Source organism: Frieseomelitta varia, unplaced genomic scaffold (assembly GCF_011392965.1).
Source record: "Frieseomelitta varia isolate USP_RPSP 00005682 unplaced genomic scaffold, Fvar_1.2 scaffold_975, whole genome shotgun sequence".
NCBI lineage: Eukaryota > Metazoa > Arthropoda > Insecta > Hymenoptera > Apidae > Frieseomelitta > Frieseomelitta varia.
The window spans coordinates 47,032-69,243 of NW_025110784.1; the positions used below are offsets into that span (position 1 = coordinate 47,032).

The 22,212-nt window shown below is 33.8% G+C and overlaps 4 protein-coding genes across 7 annotated transcripts; 2 read left to right on the forward strand and 2 right to left on the reverse strand.

Moving 5' to 3' along the window:
- Positions 1–310: 310 nt before the first annotated feature.
- On the reverse strand, positions 311–10,591 carry LOC122538201 (procollagen-lysine,2-oxoglutarate 5-dioxygenase). The gene is made up of 9 exons (XM_043672075.1): positions 10,016–10,591; positions 7,164–7,395; positions 6,254–6,594; positions 5,733–6,186; positions 5,428–5,655; positions 1,856–2,177; positions 1,666–1,770; positions 1,385–1,531; positions 311–835 (listed from the first exon to the last, which is right to left on the reverse strand). Exons 1-9 carry the CDS (start codon positions 10,107–10,109, stop codon positions 551–553), a joined length of 2,208 nt encoding a protein of 735 aa, XP_043528010.1. The 5' UTR covers positions 10,110–10,591; the 3' UTR covers positions 311–550.
- On the forward strand, positions 2,501–22,161 carry LOC122538207 (immunoglobulin domain-containing protein oig-4-like). 3 transcript variants are annotated; one of them, XM_043672085.1, is made up of 6 exons: positions 2,501–3,180; positions 3,245–3,394; positions 4,528–4,710; positions 4,791–4,940; positions 5,019–5,277; positions 22,146–22,161. In XM_043672085.1, exons 1-5 carry the CDS (start codon positions 2,938–2,940, stop codon positions 5,175–5,177), a joined length of 885 nt encoding a protein of 294 aa, XP_043528020.1. In that variant the 5' UTR covers positions 2,501–2,937; the 3' UTR covers positions 5,178–5,277; positions 22,146–22,161. The 3 variants fall into 3 exon arrangements, with proteins under 3 accessions (XP_043528020.1, XP_043528018.1, XP_043528017.1); XM_043672083.1 differs by lacking the exons at positions 2,501–3,180; positions 3,245–3,394 and adding an exon at positions 4,234–4,445; XM_043672082.1 differs by lacking the exons at positions 2,501–3,180; positions 3,245–3,394 and adding an exon at positions 4,238–4,445 and having other exon boundaries at positions 4,517–4,710.
- On the forward strand, positions 11,819–13,570 carry LOC122538206 (guanine nucleotide-binding protein subunit beta-2). The gene is made up of 6 exons (XM_043672081.1): positions 11,819–11,995; positions 12,091–12,236; positions 12,324–12,623; positions 12,693–12,894; positions 13,068–13,284; positions 13,396–13,570. Exons 1-6 carry the CDS (start codon positions 11,927–11,929, stop codon positions 13,500–13,502), a joined length of 1,041 nt encoding a protein of 346 aa, XP_043528016.1. The 5' UTR covers positions 11,819–11,926; the 3' UTR covers positions 13,503–13,570.
- Positions 14,357–21,898, reverse strand: LOC122538200 (neuralized-like protein 4). Of its 2 annotated transcripts, none has more exons than XM_043672073.1 (17): positions 21,534–21,898; positions 20,890–21,105; positions 20,299–20,748; positions 20,023–20,223; positions 19,734–19,953; positions 19,548–19,644; positions 19,295–19,471; positions 18,878–19,186; positions 18,592–18,785; positions 18,220–18,509; positions 17,730–18,123; positions 17,280–17,601; positions 16,998–17,191; positions 16,691–16,896; positions 15,232–16,580; positions 15,008–15,160; positions 14,357–14,932 (listed from the first exon to the last, which is right to left on the reverse strand). In XM_043672073.1, exons 1-17 carry the CDS (start codon positions 21,690–21,692, stop codon positions 14,737–14,739), a joined length of 5,127 nt encoding a protein of 1,708 aa, XP_043528008.1. In that variant the 5' UTR covers positions 21,693–21,898; the 3' UTR covers positions 14,357–14,736. The 2 variants fall into 2 exon arrangements, with proteins under 2 accessions (XP_043528008.1, XP_043528009.1); XM_043672074.1 differs by lacking the exon at positions 21,534–21,898 and adding an exon at positions 21,346–21,497.
- Positions 22,162–22,212: the final 51 nt, after the last annotated feature.

The following is a 22,212-nucleotide window of genomic DNA, read 5'->3' on the forward strand; positions in this document are numbered from 1 at the left end:
ATAATTGTGTAGATACGTGGAGTCTGAAATGAGAAAATGCTTTCTTTTTTTTAAACAGTGTGGCGTGTGTGATTCCATTAGAATATACATGATATTATTTAAAAACACAGCTTGAGGTAACAAAAAAAGAAAAACAAGTTCTCGCGTCGAAATTAAAATGTAAAAATAATTATGTAGAAATCGTAAGATGTAAATAATTTAAAAGGCAAGTTTTTAATAATAATAACAACAACAATAATAATAAAAAAAGGACATAAAAATTAAATCTGACTTACTCTAATGGCCATGTCGCAATAATATTAAATACAAGTGTGAATCAACATTTTATTTCCATACAAACACTTAGAGTTAACTACCTCGAATATTCTCCTTACATTAAAAAAATAACATCGATACAAGAACTTCATCTTTTTTTAAATGCACATTTTGTTTGCATCGGCAGTTTAAGTTTCAAACTAATAATACTATGTGACAGATTCACAAGTATAAGAAGTCAGTTGAACATTCTCTATGCGTTCAGTTATCGTGTTCCTAATGTCCATAATATCGATTAGGGATCGACGAATGAAATCATGATATATCTTGTCCCACTGGTTACTCGCAGTCCTTCGTGATAATGAGTTAATCTTCCTGGATGCATCAACATCCATCCTGGTTTCGTATCCGTAACAGAACAGTTGTAACGGATAAATCGACAACCTCCACCTTCGTAATCCACTCCTGCCCTGTTTAGAGCAATGTTGATGGTGTAGGTTGAACTGTCATGATGTGGCTTCAACGATGGTTGTTCATCTGGACGATATCTTACGACGAAATTCATGAGTGACCGTGGTGGCTGTCAATTTAAATTACGAATCAGTTAGTATTTCATTTGTATCAATTTTCCATCAATATACTATTCAAAACGAAGCAGAATATCTTTCATTCAAACCCTGATATCCAATTTATTTGTAATGTACCGATCTGTTCCAACTACTGCATGTGCATTTAGCTATATACATCTATAGAAACTGCAACGAATTCGAATACGAAGCCTTCCACTGACAGGAAACGATGCGATACAATTTACAATTACTTCCAATTTGACATTTGTGCAACGGTGCATTAATTCATAAATCAAGGTGAACAACGTTGTGCAACCAATGAACAACCTACTCCCATAAATCCTGTTTTTCATAACTCTTACGTTCGTGTTGTATCCTATAAAAACACGCTCTTGTAAGGAGCTAACATATTCATAAAGGAAATTTAACCAAGATTCATGGAGGCCGACTTGTTTCATGTGAATGTCTCGTGTTGGTACGGCTTCGTATCCACCTTCGATACGTGAATCCTAAAAATGATTAATGCACGTATTAAAAAAAGAAACAAACAAACATCTTACATCATGATAATATCCGGTGAACACAAGTTCCTGAAGTGGTCTAACATACTCCTTTAAAAAGTACAGCCACTGTGGCTCGTATTTTACTTGATTCATATGTATATCACGGGTTGGTACGTTTTCATAACCACCCGTTAATCTCGGGTCCTGTTGGGAGAATTATTTTATTATTGTCTAGGAATAAGGCAAACGTTTATCCTGTAATTTTGTTCTATCTGAAAATCATATACTGATTTGCGATTATTGTAACGGTATGATACTGCAAAGATAAATTGTCGTACATGATTTGATCCATCCGACCATTTCCCGTACGCTTCCATAACATCAATCAACTCCTTCGTGAATCTCTCGCTGACTATGGGGAACCAGTAAACATCTGGGCAAGGCTGCAAGGAAAATTGAGTTAATATCGAGAATTCTATAAATATTGAAAATTCCATAAGAACATGTGTAAAAAATGTGCTTTTTTACCTGCGTTGGTGTCCGATTCGGATTAAAGTTCTCCGAGTAATTTTCGTGAATGTACTTTTTCTCCCAGTCCAGTTTGTTGTCGAAAATTTGATATAAATCCGGATGAGTGAGCGTGATGTCATAATTGTCTGGATTAACGAGATGCCCGAAATCGAGTCTATTAGTGACGTACATAAAGATGTACCGTTCTCTGTTAGCGTAAGCGAAAGCCATATCTGCGTCCAAATCGCCTTCTGAATAAGACGGACGGGTGTTTTTGTTCCTTATTAGTGTTGCATTAATTAAATAGCAATTACTAATAAATGGAACGTTCCATAGTCCCCTGAAATGATATTGTACAATATATTATACACATGTGTATCATTTTAAAGTATTTTAAATATTATATTATTTTATTATTATTATTATTATTAAATATTAATAATATTTTAAAGTATTTTAATATTAAAACATTTCAAGTATTAAAGTTTTTTTTAAAGCAACGTGGTAATCATTGTAACAAAGAGGAATAATCCATACGAGGAACTAAATTCGTACAAATGATCGTTTTAACAAATGACAGCACGTGTGTGGGTATCCAATCGATCTGCGATTCTCAAGGATTTCAAGGTCGGCGAAGAAGCAGACGCGAAACGACCGAAGGGACCAGCAAACTTGTTTGTTAGTCTCGCGAGACAATATTTCGCGGGGCAATCACTGTGATGTCCGTGATTGGCCGATGAACACACTGGCAATGGGTTATGCATAATTATCCAATTGAGATTCATAACTCTGTCACCAATGACGACATGCCCACCGTCCATTCATATTTTAGGCTGTAGGGACAGGCGAAGCCCAAAGATTTAGCCTAACCACTTGTCGAAAGTAGCAGTTCCGTGTAGCCGGTAAGCATCTGGAGATTGTGATCACTATTCTCACCAACAATTGTTTTTCGGTGAAGTTATACAATATATACAATCCGACCATCCCTATCATACAAATCGTTTTGCAAAAGTTACCTAAAAAATATTCCAAGTTAGAAACAATTGAAATTAGTTGAAAAGCTTAAGGTACATCGTCACAAGGCTCTTTATGTAAAGTGTATGGAAAGATTGACGTTTCAAAGAGGCATTGAGAACTCTATGATCACCGTAGAACAAATGGAGAGATATCGACTTTTGTGCCTATTCTTTTTCACTGCATTATTGGTGAGCACAGACGCGGCGAAAGGTGGAGGAGGCAGAGGTGGCAGCAGGCGCGGTGGCGGAAGAGTATACAAATCTCGGATGCCTATTCTGATTCCACATAGAAATCCTGCCAGTGCCAACTACTATGAAAACAAAGACGTGAGTTGAAAAGCATTAGCAGACGACTGGAACCACTCAATTGCTCAAATCGAAGAATTTCCAGGGGGCAAGGATAGTAAAAGCTTCGCACTTCGAATTGGACTACATGCTGGGAAGGAAGATCACGTTTTTCTGCATGGCCACTGGATTTCCACGACCCGAGATCACCTGGTTGAAAGATGGAATCGAATTGTATCATCATAAATTCTTCCAGGTACTCGCGATGAAGTTTCTGCGAGCAAAATTGAAAAAATTGTAAAATGTTTTGTAAATGTTTGTAAATTGTAAAAAAATTGCAAAACACGTATGTGTATGTGTGTGTGTGTGTGTTGCAGGTGCACGAGTGGCCTGTTGGTAATGATACGTTAAAGTCAAAGATGGAAATCGACCCTGCTACTCAAAAAGATGCGGGATATTATGAATGCCAAGCGGACAATCAATACGCGGTTGATCGTCGCGGCTTTAGAACGGATTATGTCATGATCTCCTATTAAAATCAGTACTTTTTCTTTTATCGTAGTTACAACATTTAAATTTAACCATCACTCCAATCTCTCTGCTTTGTCACTGTAGCGGAAAAGTTAATCTTAAGCAGCACGCTCAATTTCTTAAAAATTATACACGTAGACTTTACTTAGAACTATTTCTATTAGCGTTAAATTTCACACTTTTATAACACTAAAAGCATTTTATTTAAAAAAAATAATAATAATAATAAAAGAAAAAAATAGAACGTATTTTATTATTTTCTTTAACGTATGAATCCTACGAATTGTTAAGAATTCCAAAGCATTGAGACACATTTGGAAATTTACAGTTCCCCCATCTCTTGTTCATTAAATCACAATTGGCTCTCTCACAAGGGTGGTACTATAGCATCTATAGCGCAAACTATAAAACGTTGAAAATACGTATCATCACAAATTTATCTAGCCAATTACCATTTCCTTAAATCGCAGATCGAGCGAGAAAGCAACAATACGATCCATCCTTGTCATGTTTAATCTTGATCTCATTCGAATTAATTTCGTTCGTCGTCGCTATGTAAAATTAATAAATTAAGTTAGGCCATTTGGAATTCGATGATGGCCGGAGTTGTAATAGGTGTCGAAGTAATACCAGCACATACACGTATAATATATGCAGTTCAGCAGTATTTGCCTATACATCTGTAATAGATAGGAGAGAAGACTAGGGGAGTAATGAGTAGGTGACTGTTAGTTACATCGGAGTTCCGTGTGATCGTCATACGTTGCTTGTACTCGGTGTGTATCTGCGACATATCGCCACAGAATCATTTGTTCTCTGCAGTTTCAACCGCTGGCTTGATTTCCAGTTTCTCTTCAGGTCGTTATGCCACGTTCTACGGTGATGCTGTTTTTGTTGATCGTACTGTTATTAAATAGCCACGAAACTTTTGGACGAAGAGGACGAGGCAGAGGAAAAACCAGATCGCGAGTTCAAATAGGATTGCCTATTACTGGAAAGTATCGTGATCCAGAGAGTGATCAATATTATAATAATCACAATGTACGTAGACTCATAGACCAAGGTAATGCAGTTTCTCTCCTAATTTAATCTCAAGTGTCTTCCGAAAAACGTTTGTCTAGGGAGCGAAGATACTATTGGCATCGCACTTCGACTTAGAGTACGTTCTAGGACACAAAATCGCCTTCCTCTGTGTAGCACGTGGAAATCCACGACCGCACATCACATGGTTCAAGGATGGTGCTGAGATCTATACACATCTTTATCTGCATGTCAGTATATATAATCCTAATTGCTGATGATTAAATTCTATTTAACGATGATTAACGATGAATATTTTACGTACGAAGGTGCACGAATGGCAAATTGGCACGGACAAAGTGAAATCGAAACTGGAAATAGATCCTGCGACCCAAATGGATGCTGGAGTTTACGAATGTACAGCCGATAACATGTACAGTATTGATCGAAGATCCTTCAAGACTGACTTCTCCATTGCTTTCGACTAAATTTATGTTTCTTTTTAAGTAGTTTAGCACGAATATAAATGAAATTGAAAATTACTATCTTTAAGATATACACACACACACATATATATATATATATATATATATATACATAGTTTAAAATTAGAGACAAAGGGAGATGAAACAGTTTCTCACGAAATGTATAATTTCTGCACACACGTAATTTGGATGGAATAAATATAACGTAGTATGCATTAAAAGGGGAAATTTGTCAAATATTCTTGCCATTTACCTGCGTTCGTTTTTGACCATCTCTATATAATCAAAACTTCGAGCATAGAATCCATCGTCCATTATAGCCCCCCAGAAATTGCTCCACATTTTATATGGTCTGACCAGTAATGGCGCGATAATGTCTCGCTGCTGTTCTATTAGAAGCTTCAGAGCGTGTTCGTTGTCTAGATGAGAAACGGAATCAATGGAGAAATATCCAGAGCACTCCTTTAATAAGCAATAGTCCCTGAGGAACGGTTTTTTTATCTTGAAATATAAATGAATTTAAAGTGATTTAGTTAAAAATGCATCTCTGATACATACATGGCTAAGTTTCTTGCATCAACTTCGTTCATGGCATCGTTCGCAGAGATTTGTTTACTGCTAATATACTCCTTCCCGACCTTGCTTATAAATTTATCAACTACATCTTCGTGATACGTCACGGTATTATGCACAAATAAATGTAACTTCGACTTTGGATAAGCTTGCCGATATATTGCTGCTAGAAATTCGTTCAAGAAAGGAGTCGGCCGTTCGATAAATATAGCAATTAATATAATCGGATACGACTTCGGCGTTGCTTTATCCAATTCTATCATTCCTTCCCAGCACATTATACATCCCTCTTCCGGGCTCCACGCGTGAGCCAAATAATTTCCTAAGGAATTCAGCGATAACTTGCTGTAACCATTTCCATGGAGTATCAATGGTTCTGTATTATAAACAGTATTTAAAAGCGAGGCTTTGCCACCCTCGAATTTTAATTCTACATCAGCTGCAAAAGGGAAATGATAAAAATTATTAATTTTATTTGCTTAATCTTATTTCACTCGTCCACTCACCTACAGCACCATAGAGATTCTGAAATATCTCAGACTTGTGATCCAGCTTGATCTCGTGACGTTCCCTTAATTTCTCGTCGAGGTATGCCAACGTGTAGAACAATTGATCGTCGTCTTTGTTCTTGATCGGGGCGTACGTTAAAATCGCGTAAATGTCCGAGGCGTAGCCTATGAAACCACCGGAATTTAGAAAGCGTTTCCCTCGGCTCGCGGGTGGATATTTCGAAGCCAGCGATTTATCGGGCCAGCAGTTTCCTTCTGCGGAGAACAGAACTCTAGCGTTCATGCTCTTGAATCTGTTGATGATCTCGGCCAAGCCGCTTAAATATATTACGTCGTAACTAAAATGCAGAGAGCAATTATGAAAATATCGGTCGCAAAATTAACCACTTGCGCTGGCAACTGATTGCGGACCATAACGAGCGACCAAACCGTATAAAATAATTCGTCGCTTTCTTTTTGAACACGTCGGTCATATCATTGGATAGAGATTATTGAGAAATAATAAATTTATTATTTGTTTTGCCTAGATTATACTTAAATATACTTAAAACTGAGAAAATACTTTGCAATTTTGGGACAAAGAATTCTCGACGTGCGTGGCACGTCATTCCAGCGCAAAAGGTTATAACCACTTGCGCTGGCAACTGATTGCGGACCATAACGAGCGACCAAACCGTACACAATAAATCATCGTTTTCTTTTTGAACTCGTCGGTACGATATCATTGGATAGAAATTATTGAGAAATAATAAATTTATTATTTGTTTTGCCTAGATTATACTTAAATATACTTAAAACTGAGAAAATACTTCGCAATTTTGGGGCAAAAATTCTCGACGTGCGTGGCACGTCATTCCAGCGCAAGAGGTTAAACAAGTTAAGAAAAAAAATCACATGTGGAAGAAACCTGTCTGTAAATATAATAATCTTCTGATCATCATCTTTGTAGTCTTCGAGTGCCTTCTTCAGAAGATTTACTTTATATCCGCCCCCTGCGCTAGTTTTTACATTGCCACCGAGCCAAGCTTCCCCCAAACCAAGAACCCTCAAATTGTGACGAATTTCGTAAACGTTGATCGATCTGAGGAATCTTTTGTAACCATCCGTTTCATTCGTAGCGACGGTATACACCAGTGCATCTACAAACAATTTCAATAATATTCAGATTCTCGTATTTCAAGACAAATGCAGAGAAATTGAAAACGCACAATATTGTGCAATATTTCAATACACGTAAAAGAAAAATCATTTATTTCTCCTTTGTCGTTCCATTTGAATTCAAAACGTAAAATTTAAAGGCTTATAAAGCATGTAACTTCAAACGATATATACAAAATATTCAAATGCACTTGAAGAATTAAATGATTAATAAATCAATCAGTTCGTGGTAATACGTTCGATAATACTCTGATAATGAGTGAAATTTTATTTCGTTGCTACTTCTTTTTAAAATAGCTCCCCCAGCGTTGGAGAAGTTTACGTGTCTATTTTGAGCGACATAGTATCAACATACGAGTTGAATAAGCAAAAATCAGGCGAACGCCTTGTTCACATAAGCGCTACATTTTCTACATGACATCATGATTCCAACGTAATATAGTACGTGTCACGTCATCTCTCGGCAAAAGAGAAACGCGTTGGATTCGCATTGGACGCAGTTTCAATTACTGAAAGCCATTATTATTACAAAATTTAAGTAGAGTCCGTACCGATTACGAAACAAGATATTAAAATTAATTTTATTTCTACAGAATACGAATAAAGCACAAAAAGTGTAATATTTATATTTAATAAACCTATATATAATTAAATATAAATATTAATATTAAATATTTATATTTAATAAATATATAGATACATATAAATAACGTAATAAATAATGTATTTAATAATAAGAATTTTTAAATTTACACGAAAATATCGGGATAATTTTCTTCGTAAAAACAAATTGAAAAATTGCTGTAACGATGATAAGAGATTTTAAAAAGTTGGAAACAGAGGCATCTCTGTCCGTGCATCCGCATATTCGTCTAACCGGAAATGAAAAGATAACAATATCGTGTGCACGCGCACGCATCACCTAATTATTGTCAAGCTAGAGACAACTAAATTAGAAAAATAAACAGTTAGGCATTCTTTTTGTGCATTGAATGCATCGTAATAACTGTAAAGTACGTACTGTTTCTTTGTAATTAATTATTTCACACATTGAACGTGACACTTAACTAAAGCTATAATGAAAGAGATATTTCGAAACCGTTTATTACATCTTCTTCGTTACATCGAAGGAGACATCTTTGTAGAGATTCATGAATATATAATGGTGAATACATAACGCACAATATCTGCTTCCAGATACGATCTATCTTTATTGCTCTAATTATTTTTTTAACTACACTGTGCGTCAATCAAATATATAAGTGAACATGTACTCAATATGTACAACGATTTATATTTATAAATCGTTCCTATTTTTATTGTTTGTAAGGTTAATTAAGTTCAATGATCAATTGACCGCATATTTGAATTCCATAAATTGTAAATTGTAAATAATCTTTAGCAATGCTAATTTTTGCGCGGGCTATATTAATCACAACATAAGGCATTCTCTAACTAAGGGTGATGTAATTCCCTTTTCCATGATCGAATTGTGTCACGGATAAAAATATAATGATCTTGTAAATGAATAAGTTGAAAGGGGTCAGAGTTGACTTCAAATCGGTGCTTGATATAAGCAAGATAAAATCATTTATTTCTACGTACTGCTGACGTAAAAAATAAATTAATTTTCAATGTTCGATCAAAAACCGCAGGAGTCGTAAGGTTTCATCGTTTTTACGGTCAACGTGACCGTAAGAGAATTTCACTTGCCAAATATAACGACGGAGAAAACCAGTGAATAAAATCGTCGAGAGATTTCATTTACGACTTACGTCAGCTGTGCCAGGGCTTATGTTAAAAAAACGAATTTTATAAATTCAAGTGTAATTATTTTAGCAGAAATTATAAAATCATTAAAAAGAATGTATATGTATTATAAAAAAATGTAAATATAAAATTATATAAAAATATATAAATTAATATAAAAAATGTGTACATTTCCATTTTATAATGTTACGATTTTAATTTCACTTAATTTAGATAAATTTCCCCCAAAAAATAACTTTCGCGCAGGCGTATGAAATTCAGACGAATAGATAGCGTAATTTGTAAGATATTGTAGAAAATAATAAAATGATACTAAAAAGAATTCTTTTAAAACAAAATAACAAATACAAATAAAAAAATATTTTCCACTCTCTCCGATGTGTTTCCCTTTAATTGATCACAATCCAACGATAACAAAACAACTAAAATAACTAAAAACGATCTTATTATAATTGATCTAACTTATACTTCTCTTCATTCAGATCGAATTCGAATAAATTTTGTTTATACTTCAGAAGTATTAATAAAATTTTTAAAAAATGCTGAATAGAACTATTACACAATGATAATAAAATGATGCCGAAAGAAATTTTCTTAAAACAATAACAAATACAACAAAAAATATTTTTTCTCTGTGTTTCCCTTTAATTGATCATGTACAATCTAAGGGAAAATAATAATAACTAAGTATGGCAAGACAAACATCTGTGATTAATCTAATTTATACATCCTCTCTGGAACTCTTTATTCAGATTAACTTGAATAACTTGAATCTTTTCTGTTTCAGAGATGCTAATAAAATTGTTGGAAAATGTTGAATGAAACTGTTACCGTCTTTGTTTATTGATGGCAGGGTCTCGCTAACCACGTGGTAGGTTAGGAACAGACACCAAAAAACACAGCATCCAATGTTCCTGGCACGCATTTTCAATTGGAATGGACCACAAACGCGCGGACGAGCGTGTTAAATGCACACAGCACTAGTTAAGACTAGCCATGAAGAACAGAAAGCAAATTCGTCGCTACTCCCACGCTTTTTGAACGAAAGTTACTATCTTCGACGACTACGTTCGGCACTTGACTCTCGTTTACCATTCCGGATAAAATTTCGGTGAACATCTTTGACCATACAATGCACGAACAGCGATTTAATTCGTTTGTTGTGTGTCACCAGTCTGTACCTCGAGTCTTAATTGTTTTAAGTAACATTAGGAGTAACACGGAGTCACAGTGTCGAAAATGTCAATGCGCAGTGTGCATCACTCTCATTTCAAATGTAGAATTTAAATTAAAAGTAAGATTTTGTTGTGCATTGTTCGTGTTTCGACTATTAGCAAAAAATTAAGTAATGTTTAGCTGAGACACGAAACAACTCGCATATCTTCGTCGCGTAGTTATCGACATTGCCGATAATATTTCGAAGATGTCACTTTGTCGTTTACCAACTTGATAAAATTCCGAACGAGATTGGCAACCCTTCCTGAATTATTTGAATGTTCAAGTATTGTTCGAGTATGTTACAATATTTATTGTTAATTGTTTATTATTACACTATTGTTTATATGTAATATTTTACAACGTTTAAGTTGCTAATTTTTTAACAATATTATATATTGTTAAATTGTATAATATATAATATTGTTAAAAATATTGGCAAAAATATTTTCTGTAATTATTTATTGTATTTGTAATCATTTTATTGTTTATTTATAATTTAAAACTATTGCATAAAATATTGTGTAATTATTTTAATAATATATAAAATTATAATGGATATATTAATAAATAATATAAAATTATAATGAATATATATAATAAATAATATAAAATTATAATGGATATATATAATAAATAATGTAATACAATTTATTGCTCTTACCTTTACTTTTTGCGTTTCTATCACAAGAGTTTGTACTTGTTTTATAGTATTTGGCGACGATCTGTTTGAATATGTTTGTCGATTCTTCAACACATGCCGCGCTTTCATTGTCGTTTCGAGGCAAATTGAAATAAACTTCTTTGGCTACGACGTTAACAGCAATATTATTTAACATTAAAACACTAATCAGTATAATATTTCCCTTCTTGTACACCATTTTCTATATTTATTAAACAAAAATTAAGGAAACTACGAAACGAATAAAAGAAATTATATGCGTTTTCGAGATTCACATTCATTTAATATAAAAAATTCATTGCGTTAGATCTATCATCGATCGATAAACCGATAAAACTGCATAGAACTATACAAATCGAATCATTTATAGGTGAAATGGAATTCGAAAGCGCAACGGATTACACTTTTTGTAAGGACTCCGATACCGTAACCACTTCTTTCTTCTTTTCTTCCTTCCACTTCCTGTAACTTTGACATTCTTCTTTTTTTTTCTTTTCTTAAAAAAAAAAAAGAAGGAGTTTTACATTGTCATGTACATACATCCATAAATAAACAATGAAAAATGAAATAGAAAAGAAAGAGTTACGTACTTGGAATAAAGGAATGAGGGTTATCGTGTATGTAGGTAATTAAGTTAGGTCAGAGAGCCAAACTAATGCCTAACAAATAGGATCAAGCGTTAATTTAATACGATTACTGGGACAGCAATGTAGACGATGCTGAGGCTTCTTTTACATTTTGATAAAAATTTGTTCGCAGTATCCGTACGTCTATCATCGTCGTCAGATCCGCGAGTAGTTTTGCAATAAAGTAACACCTTTGACAGTGAAGCAAGACGCCAGAAAATGGGGAAGGATGACGCGGAGACGGTAGCTTTGAAAAAAGAATTAGAAGATCTGATCAACAAATGCAAGGTTGTATTAAAAAAAACATTCGACAGTAATTGAATAGAAACGCTACAACAAATTCACTCTTTGATAACAACTAAAAACTCATTTGCTAATAACAGGAAGATCAAAAGAAGCAACAAGATGCAACATTGGAGGAATCGTGTAGCAGCGTGCCAGATGCGCCGAAAGTTAAATTATCTACGAAAAAGTTGCTAAAGGGACACATTAACAAAGTGAATTCGGTGCATTATAGCGGTGATAGTAGGTCAGTATTGATCATTGATCCCGCGAAATCAACCGTAACGATCGTGTCCAATCTCGAGCCATCAAAATGGATATCACTTTTTTTCAGGCATTGCGTGACTGGCTCGCTAGACGGGAAATTAATCATCTGGGACTCGTGGACTGGAAATAAAGTTCAGGTAATTCCATTACGTTCGGCGTGGGTGATGTCGGTAGCTTTTGCACCCTCGGGGAATTTCGTTGCCTGCGGTGGTATGGACAATATGTGCACTGTCTACGATGTGAACAATCGTGACGCAACGGGATCGGCAAAAATCGTTCGAGAATTACTAGGATACGAAGGTTTCCTCTCATCCTGCAGATTCTTGGAGGACAAGAGGATCATCACTGGATCCGGTGACATGAAAATGTATCCGCATCTATAAAGCAACAATACATAATAGTCACTTTCTTTTTAGTAATTTCAACACTCTTTTAGTTGTATATGGGATTTGGAGGCGAACAAGAAGACTACCGACTTTTGCGCGCATGCTGGAGATGTGGTTAGTATTAGTTTAGCTCCAGACGGGAACACATATATTACCGGATCAGTGGACAGAACATGCAAGCTATGGGACGTAAGGGAAGAGAAGGCGAAGCAAACTTTCTTTGGGCATGAAGCTGATGTCAACTCTGTTTGTGTTAGTATAGAAATTATATTTTATTGCAGCTTACTTTTGATTTATTTATGTCTATATTTAATATTTAGTAAATTTATTTAAAACTTTCTTTAAATGTATATTTATATATATATATAACTTTTTTAATTTCTAAGATTATCTATCTTACAATGTTAAGAATTACTTTTATCTAGTATCATCCTTCGGGATATGCTTTTGTAACGGCATCGGAAGACAAAACGGCGAGATTGTGGGACTTAAGGTCAGATCAGCAGTTAGCTACGTTTAAGCCTCCAAATTCAAATCCTGGATACACATCTTGCGGTTTATCCTTCAGCGGAAGATTCATATTCTGTGGAAGCGATGATAATTCCATTCATATATGGGATACATTGAAAAATGTACATAATGGTAAATATCCTGTTATCGGCATTAAAACTAAATAAATAAATAAATAAATAAATAAAATATTGATAATTTTTGTGAATAAGAATTTCTAAGATTTTTATCTTTTATTTAAAGGTGTTTTAACGGGTCACGAAAACCGAGTGACATCACTCAGCGTTTCTGGAAATGGTATGGCTGTTGCTACTTGCTCCTGGGACCAAAATGTTCGAATTTGGGTGTAGAAAAAGAAAGTATTGCTCCAATAATATTGAAGAAAACTGGAGAAAAAATAAAAGAGAAAGGAATCCTATCTTTTGTTGAAATGTTTCTCGTTGATATTTTACGATTTTCTTGAAGTTTTTGATACACGAAAAAATAAGTCTACAAGATTAGAAAATTATTCTACATATACACATTAAATTAAATGCTTATTTAAATGATATATGATAAAATGTATATTATTTTATAGTATAAATAATTGTAGTGTACATAAATAATTACTGAAGATTATAAAATTCGTAACAATTTTGTTCTTCTAATTAAAAAATAATTAATATTAAAAAAAAATAAAATAAAAAGTAAAATGAATAATAATAACAAACTGAATGAATTGCTTGCGAAAGATAGACACTCGTCATTTTCTTTCCATTTATATTATTTATATATTTATAATGCATATGATATTCACAAAGAAAAATTACAACTCTAAGCAGCGTATTTGAAAATATAATTATTATATTTTCCGAGAATATTTTCAATTTTGTAGATATTTAATTCTTGAATTCTCTACTTCGTAATATGATTTACAGTGATATTATTTCATCTCTACATTATACAGATCTTTTTATAGATGCTGTGAAATCGTGCTTTTAAAAAACAGAAAGAAAGACAGGAAGATAGAGAGAGAGAGAGAATTTTTTACCTGTGTTATTAATACTTAAAGATTTGATATTCATTAGGCGTTAAGCTTGAGGGTTGAAGGTGCTTCTTTAATGTAGCAACGAACCTTTGGAGTTCATTCGACATAATCCTTACCGCTGTGAACCTAGACTAGTAGCTACATTAAACGTGTAACATAATACATATGCATTCGATATACGCGCTACTGTATACTTTAATGAACTGATTGTTACAAATTTGTTCGATCCATAGCCGATAAATTACATCTATTATTAATCTTTCTTTAATACTGCATATTTAATTAAGTGCAAGGTAACGAAAATCTTAACAGATCTTAACGAAAACCGATCTCTATCGTCGAGTACTTAATATACAATTATAATATACAATTCAACGTAAATATACACAGCGGAGATTCGACGGAATAATTCAAGATAAAAAATAGATTTAAAAAAATTATCTTACGGTAATTATATTACGTTATACAATCTTTATGTACATTCATCAACCTTAGTAAACGAAAGTGCATTTCTCGTGCATTGCCGAACTATTTCTATCACTTTCATGTTATATAAATTAAAATCCATCGAGGTGAACTAAGAGAGCCATAATAACTGTAGCTCCAGCTTCTTTGGTAGCCCATTTAACAGATTCGAACTGCGGGTCATCGCCATCCTTACCACCAGAATTAATTGTATATGAGCCAGGCCTCACTAATAGTTGAAATGCTGTTGAGGCATTCAACTTTTTATTTGATTGAGTATCAATATATCTGAATATATATGAAACATGAAAAATTAATAATTTAAAATAATAATTAATCATTGCTATATATGAAAATACTTACGGATACTTCTTACTAAATTCCTCGGATGCTGCATATTTTATACTAGGAGAGAAGACTACCTGAGGATTCTGATCTTCGGTCTTTATATTCATTGTTAAATTACTCACGTCCAATTGCTCTTTTGTCATAAGTTCTCCTGTATCGAGAATCAATCTGAAAACAATACATAGAACTATATATTATGTAAAAAGTTTCTTTTATCAAATTCTATTTATTCTACTTACCTGATCGCATCTAGACGTATACCATAGAAAGCAACATGCCATTTATCAGTTGTACTCTGTGGAATTTGATTGGCGTTAATACTTTGTTTCAATGGAAATCTCGTCCACCCAATCGGTACAGCGAATTCTGCCGGTGGTTCACCCTTTTTGCAAATTGCACTATCTCCTTCAACTTTGTAACAATTGTTACAATAACAAAGTACATCTTCTAAAGAAAAGAATTCATCTGGTAAAACCAATGATTTTTTCAATCTCATACACGCCTTTAAATATTCACACTTTTTTGTGGATATAATGTTTGTTCCAAGAGGTGTGGACGGTAGCAATGAATGCAATAATGGCGCATTATGAATAGACACTGTATTTTGCCCTAAAATTGTATTTCCACCGATGGAATTATCAACGGATATTGTATTGTTCCAGGACATGTTTGAACGCATTTCGTTGAAACTAGAAGAAACAGTGTTCGAAATATCAGATGTTACGTTACTCAATGTAGTCTGAGACGAGAATGTCTGAGACGAGCTTAATATATTAACAGATGTATTGTTTTGATGCGAGGAACTTATATTATTTCCTTGACTATTAGATACTATGCTTTCGTTTATTGCATTATTAGCATTAGTGTTTAAGTTAGTTATGTTATTGGTGCTGTTTGCGGTGCCATTTTTAATATTAATATTAGTTGCATTATTTATCTCTACATTTGTACATTCGTTCCTAGTACTCAAATTTTCTGACTGGCTATTTAATATCGAGCTATTATTTAATTGATTCGAATTATCGTAAATCTTGTTCTTAATACTTCGTGTTGTATCGTGATTCATATCTGAGTTTGAATCCAAATTATTTCTGTCTGAGATACTGGGCACTGCTTTGTTCTCAATATTATTTGTTAAATGCACATTATCGTTGTTACACGTTGCATATTCCACAATGTCATCATCCTTAGCGTTTGAACTGCATTGACTTGGAACACTTGGCGAGGTAGAAGACGATAAGTCCGAAGAAGCAGCTGCGATGACATTTTCTTTTTCATGACACTCTAAGTCTGCTTTCTCTCGTGAATTTTCCGCATCTTCCAGTTTCGTCCTTATACATTCCACGGACGTTACAGTATTATCGGTAGTAGATGAGAATGCCTCTACATTATTTGCAATAATGGAAACTTGTTCACATTGCCCGTACAGATCAAATACAGCATAAACATAAGGTGGCAAATCCGTTGCAGCTACGCCTTGATCTACGCCATTGATAATCAAGTGCAGTCTGTTGTCATCATCAATAAATAAACCTACTATTGAATTACAGTGAAGATTTTCCAGAGTAGCTCCATACTTTGTTTTTACCTAGTAATAAGTATAAAATCTGTTAATACATGTTATATGGTGTTTACATGTATTAATATATACATTAATGTATGGCGTATAAGTGTTGTATCAATTTGTTTAACACTTACCCTGATGCCATTATGTGATATCCAATCGCTACAAATAATCCAAGAATATTTTTTAAAACCAAGAGCGGTTAAAGGAAAATTTGCTTTTTCGGGTGAAATGCAAGTTACACCACAAAATATATTGGAAACCCATCGTTTGTTCAGTTTTTCTATTTTTACTAAAAATGGCTTGCCTTTTATTAAAGGACGACTAGACATTACCACTCCTTAAAAAAAAATATATATATATATATATATATATATATTAGATATAGGATATAGGAAATGTCAGATCTAATAAAGGTATATGTTTAAAAAGAAATAATACCTTGATTATAACTTGCAACTCTTCGTGCAGAAGTTTTAGTTTCCAGTTGTATGTTTCTACCATGATTTTCATGAAACTCATAACTCCAATCACTTTCGCCTATAAAATGAGCTGCAGACTGTGTCGGTGTGAGTGCTGCATCGTTTATTAATTTTCCTTCAGATACATCTACAGATGTGTCCATTCCAGTATCACTACATATGAAATAATGGTACTGTATATTTTCAAATATCAAGAAAGGCAAAAACACAAATATCCTAAATATAGTTAATTCAAACATACTTTCGTAAAACTGGTGGCATAGGATCTAGCAATAATTCCAACGAATCTTGCAATCTCAAGCTAGCATTTGGAGATACTGCATTGTTTTGTTGCTTACTACTTGTTATATTTACAGTCACTGTACTACCAAAAAGATCAACTACAGCGTACACCATTTCCGGTATATTTGATGCCGCTATGCCCATGTCCTCTCCATTTATATAAAATTTCAAGTTACCCTCGTGCGTACGTTTTAATCCAACTTTATCACCAACACGCAGCCATTCCAAACTTGGACAGTAATTCATACATAAAACATATCCATTATGTCTTACTTCATTACCTAAATACATTAGATTTTTTATTAGATGTATTAAAATGATATAATATATATTATATTTATCTTATTCTAATATTGCTTTAAAATAAAATAATTTCAAGTAAGAGTCCTAAATAAATATCTAATATTACCTGTTAAATACCAAGCATCTGTTGAAATGGATCCCATTCCAGGGACAAGATTCATAGATGTTAACCAGTTTCCACTTTCATTTTTCACAATACCTAATCTTAAACAACCGCTCCATTCACGAGCAACTTCTCGTATGGCAATTTCGAAAAGTTCATTATTCTCTAATGGTACCTCGCTTAATAATATAGCATTATTGTATTCCCTACATCTAGTTGCTATTGTTCTATCGGCATTTAATTGGACATTTAAGCCAACAGATTCATGAAATTTATGCATTATTTCTGCCTGAGCTTGAAGTTGAATTACAGACGTAGGCTGCTGACTAGTGCTGTTTTCCGATGGCAAATACTGTTGTGTCGTTGGATCTCTACGTTCCGGTTGTACAATTGTAACCTGATAAACATAAATAATATATCGCGCTATTTGTTATTTTATATCTACAAAAAAACATATCATGCTTTTTATTATTTCGCATTTATAAAGGAATACCTGAACACATTGTCCGTACAGTTCAATCACAGGATAGACATGCGGTGGTACTCCCGTACAAGCAGGACCCTGATCTACTCCATCTAAATAATAATGTAAACTGTTGTCTGAACATCGCATCATACCAATGCGATTTCCCTCTACTAATTTGTCCAAATCACAGGCATAATTATTTCTTAAGATAACACCGTCTCGCATAACGTTAGATCCAGACAACATCCAAGTATCATGATCGATATCCGTCATTGTAGATGGAAATTCTAATTCGTCAGGTCTTATAAGAGTTACGCCTAAAAAAAATATATATATATATATTCTCTTACTAACATCCTAATAAGCAAAAAAATATGAATTATACTTTTAAATATATACCTGCTTCAATCGCTCCTGTCCATCTATCAACCATTTTATCAATTGTCACTTCGAACATTTCGCCATCACGCAGCGCACGATTTGCAATCACAATGGCTTCATTGAATTCTCCTAAAGCTCTAGGCCTCAATGCAGTCAACCCATTATTTACTATCCTTGCATTTTTACTATGTATATGATGAAATCGCAAGTCACTATTTGAAAAAAGTGATTAATGATAAATATCTTCAATTGCATATTTAATCTTCGATTGGCGGAAAGTTGAAAATAAACGGAGTTTACAAACCTATACAGAGTTGTATTGCTAAAGCTTGAATTGTTTGTAGTAGGGCTGTAGAAATCTGTATTGTCAACTATAGTTGCTTGTGCTGCCTGCCCATAAAGGTCTATGACACCATAGATCTTCTCAGGCACATTCATTGCTGCAGCTCCTTGATCAACACCATTCACATAAAAATGCAATGTTGCATTATCTTTCCTCATTACGCCTACACGATCTCCGACTTGTAGCCGATCAAGATTCTGCCCATATTGATCTATTATCGTAGTGCCATTATGCATGACCCCATTTTCTGTCATCATCCATGTGCCGGATCTGCAAGGGACATGACCACCTTCGAGCAATAATACGGGCGATAAACTTAACATAAATTTAAGAAAATGTAAATACATTAAGACAAATTGTAAATATTATTTTACATACCTAACGTTTGTCATAGTAAAAGGAAACTCCAATTCAGTAGGGGAATGAGTGGTAACTCCTATTTCGATAGATCCCGCCCATTTTGTTACAATTTTATCCAATCTCACTTCAAATAATTCATTTGGTTTTAATGGTCTTGAAGTTAATACAACACCGTTGTTAAAATCGTCCATTACGCTAAAAAAACAATATACATTTTATATATACATTTCAGCAAAATTTTGTATGTATTGCTAAAGAAATTTTTATTTACTTAGGCCTATGTGCAGTACGTCCATTATTAATCACTTCCACATGTGTGCCACAACAGGAATGAAACATAAGTCTGTCTGGCGGTTCTTCTTCTGTTTCTAAATAATAAAGTTTTTTGGAAAATTTATCACAATATTGTATGATAAATCAATAATATAAAAAAAAATGATTGGTATTATACACTTACCACTCAAACCTTGCAATTGCAACGTATTTCGTCTAGTAACTAAATTTTGTTCCTCCCTTTCATCACGATCGACAATTGTTACTTTTACTGTCATACCGTACAAATCTATAACACCCCATACACCTACAGGTACTTTGGCGGCAATCCCTTGGTCTAATCCATTTATTAAATAATGAAGATTTCCATTGCTCCGTCTTATCATGCCTACTCTATCACCTTCCTAAAAAAATTTTTTTATTGTACCACATATAAAATGCTAATAGTACTATTTCATTTTCATTTGAATTACCCTTAATTCATCCAAATTATATTCTCCATATTCGCGACATGTTCCCTTCCCGTTTACTAAAATTCCACACCCAGACATCATCGTTGTTCCCGATCGCATATTAGTCATTGTTGCTGGAAATTCTAATGCTGTTGGACTGTGCATCGTAACTCCAACTTCTATGCTACCTGACCACTTATGTACAAGTCTATCAATTCGTACCTATGGTAATATAATTCATAATAAATTCTGATGCATTAAAGATCATATTTCTTATTTTTTATTCTCCTGATTTACCTCGAATAATTCATTATCCCTTAATGGCCTGTGAGTCATTACAACTCCGTTATTAAATTCGTCTAAAGGTCTTCGCCTTTCTGCAGTTCTGGCATTGTTAGTCAACTTTACAAGTGAACCAACTCTTTCGTGAAACCTCAATCTATCCTCTCTAATAGCTGCAGGAGTTGGATTCTTAGGTAAATTAACATTAACATTAACATTTAAATTAACATTCAAATTAGCGACTAGATTAGTTGTAGAAGAATTAGATGCTTCTCCAAGAGCAAAATCATTATTAATTTCAACTTCGTCTTTTGGCTCATTGCACAGGACAGAGGCAATTTGTGGGTGAGTTATAGTCACTTGCACACAATCACCATACATGTCTACAACTGCAAAGATGCGTTCTGGAATATTGGAAACAGCTACTCCTTGAGAGACACCATTGATATAAAATATTAATTCATGCTGTAATTAAAAGAAAACAAACAGTGAATGAAATAATTATTTAAAACAAGCATTAAATACTAATATACAAAATGATTTATATATATATAATGATTATATATATATATAATGATTTATATATATATACAAAAAAAAACTTACATTAGATGTTCTCATTACTCCTAAAGTACTTCCTTCTTGTAATTCGTTTAAATCCATTCCATACATTTCTACTGTCCTTATTCCATCATGCATTATACCAGAATCAAACATAATCCATGTTCCTTGACGAAGATTAGTGGCACAAGCTGGCAATTCTATTATTTCTGGATCACATTCCGTCACACCAATTTCTATACTACCACTCCATGATGTCATCTGCATAACATTATTTGAACTCAACAAATAATTTCATACAAAATAATACTGTATGTAAAAATTTTCAGTTTTCTATCGGCACATTTATTTGCCAATTGTATTTCTATAAAGATAATTAAATCTTAAGGCTGTAATTCACGAATGTGTATTAATCTTAAATTTAACAAAGCGGTAAATTTACAAGCAAGTCGTTAAAAATAATGATCAAGGGCAGGGAACAAAGTATCGGTTTGTACTAACAACTTGATTTTTTGATAATATATATGTTTTGGAACAGGAGCATGGTATACGTGTAGATCTTAAATATGAACAATGATTCAACGATAAAAATTCAAGTTATCAACATTGTAGTAAACAACGTTTTGACAGATGTGCGAACTAGCGATGTACTAGCAAAGTGGGTAAGTTTGAAGCTCGCCACTCGGTACCTTTTTATCGATGCGGACTTCGAACAGCTCGTCATCCTTAAGCGGTTCTGCGCTGAGCACCAATCCATGGTTATATTCTGAGAAATCTCGTATTGCCGTGCAATTGTTGTTTGTCAAAGTTACACGGTGACCGCATCGTTGATGAAACATGTCGACCATTTGTTATTCACCGACCGTCCATATATAAGCAAACCGTACATTGCCTTCTCCTTTCCACTATCTTTCTATCTTCTCTTAACTAATGCATTTCTGCACCGTCTTGCTCTGTGTATGTGTGTATCCCACACGCTCTCTCTCTTTCTCTCTCCACGCACAGTCATAAACGATGTTACAATTGCAACTGTATAGATAAGATAGGACGAATTATAGAGGGTGTCTCAATTAAATAGAATCACTCAAATATCTGCATTATTTATTGCTTGAAAAAATGTCTTAAGAGGTTAGACCTTAAAGGTTACGAATGGCAGAAATCAATTTTTCTCAAGATGATCTTTTACGAGATTTTAAGATCGTCAGTAATTTTCCACACGGAGTCGCATATCTTTTCCCAATACATTTGCATGAAAAAACAAATTCGACGAACCTAATGATCATACTATTTGCATTATTTGCGTTTGAAAATAATTAGTTTTCCAAATACCTGTGCAACACCTATCTTATTGAGTTATTCGATGCACTT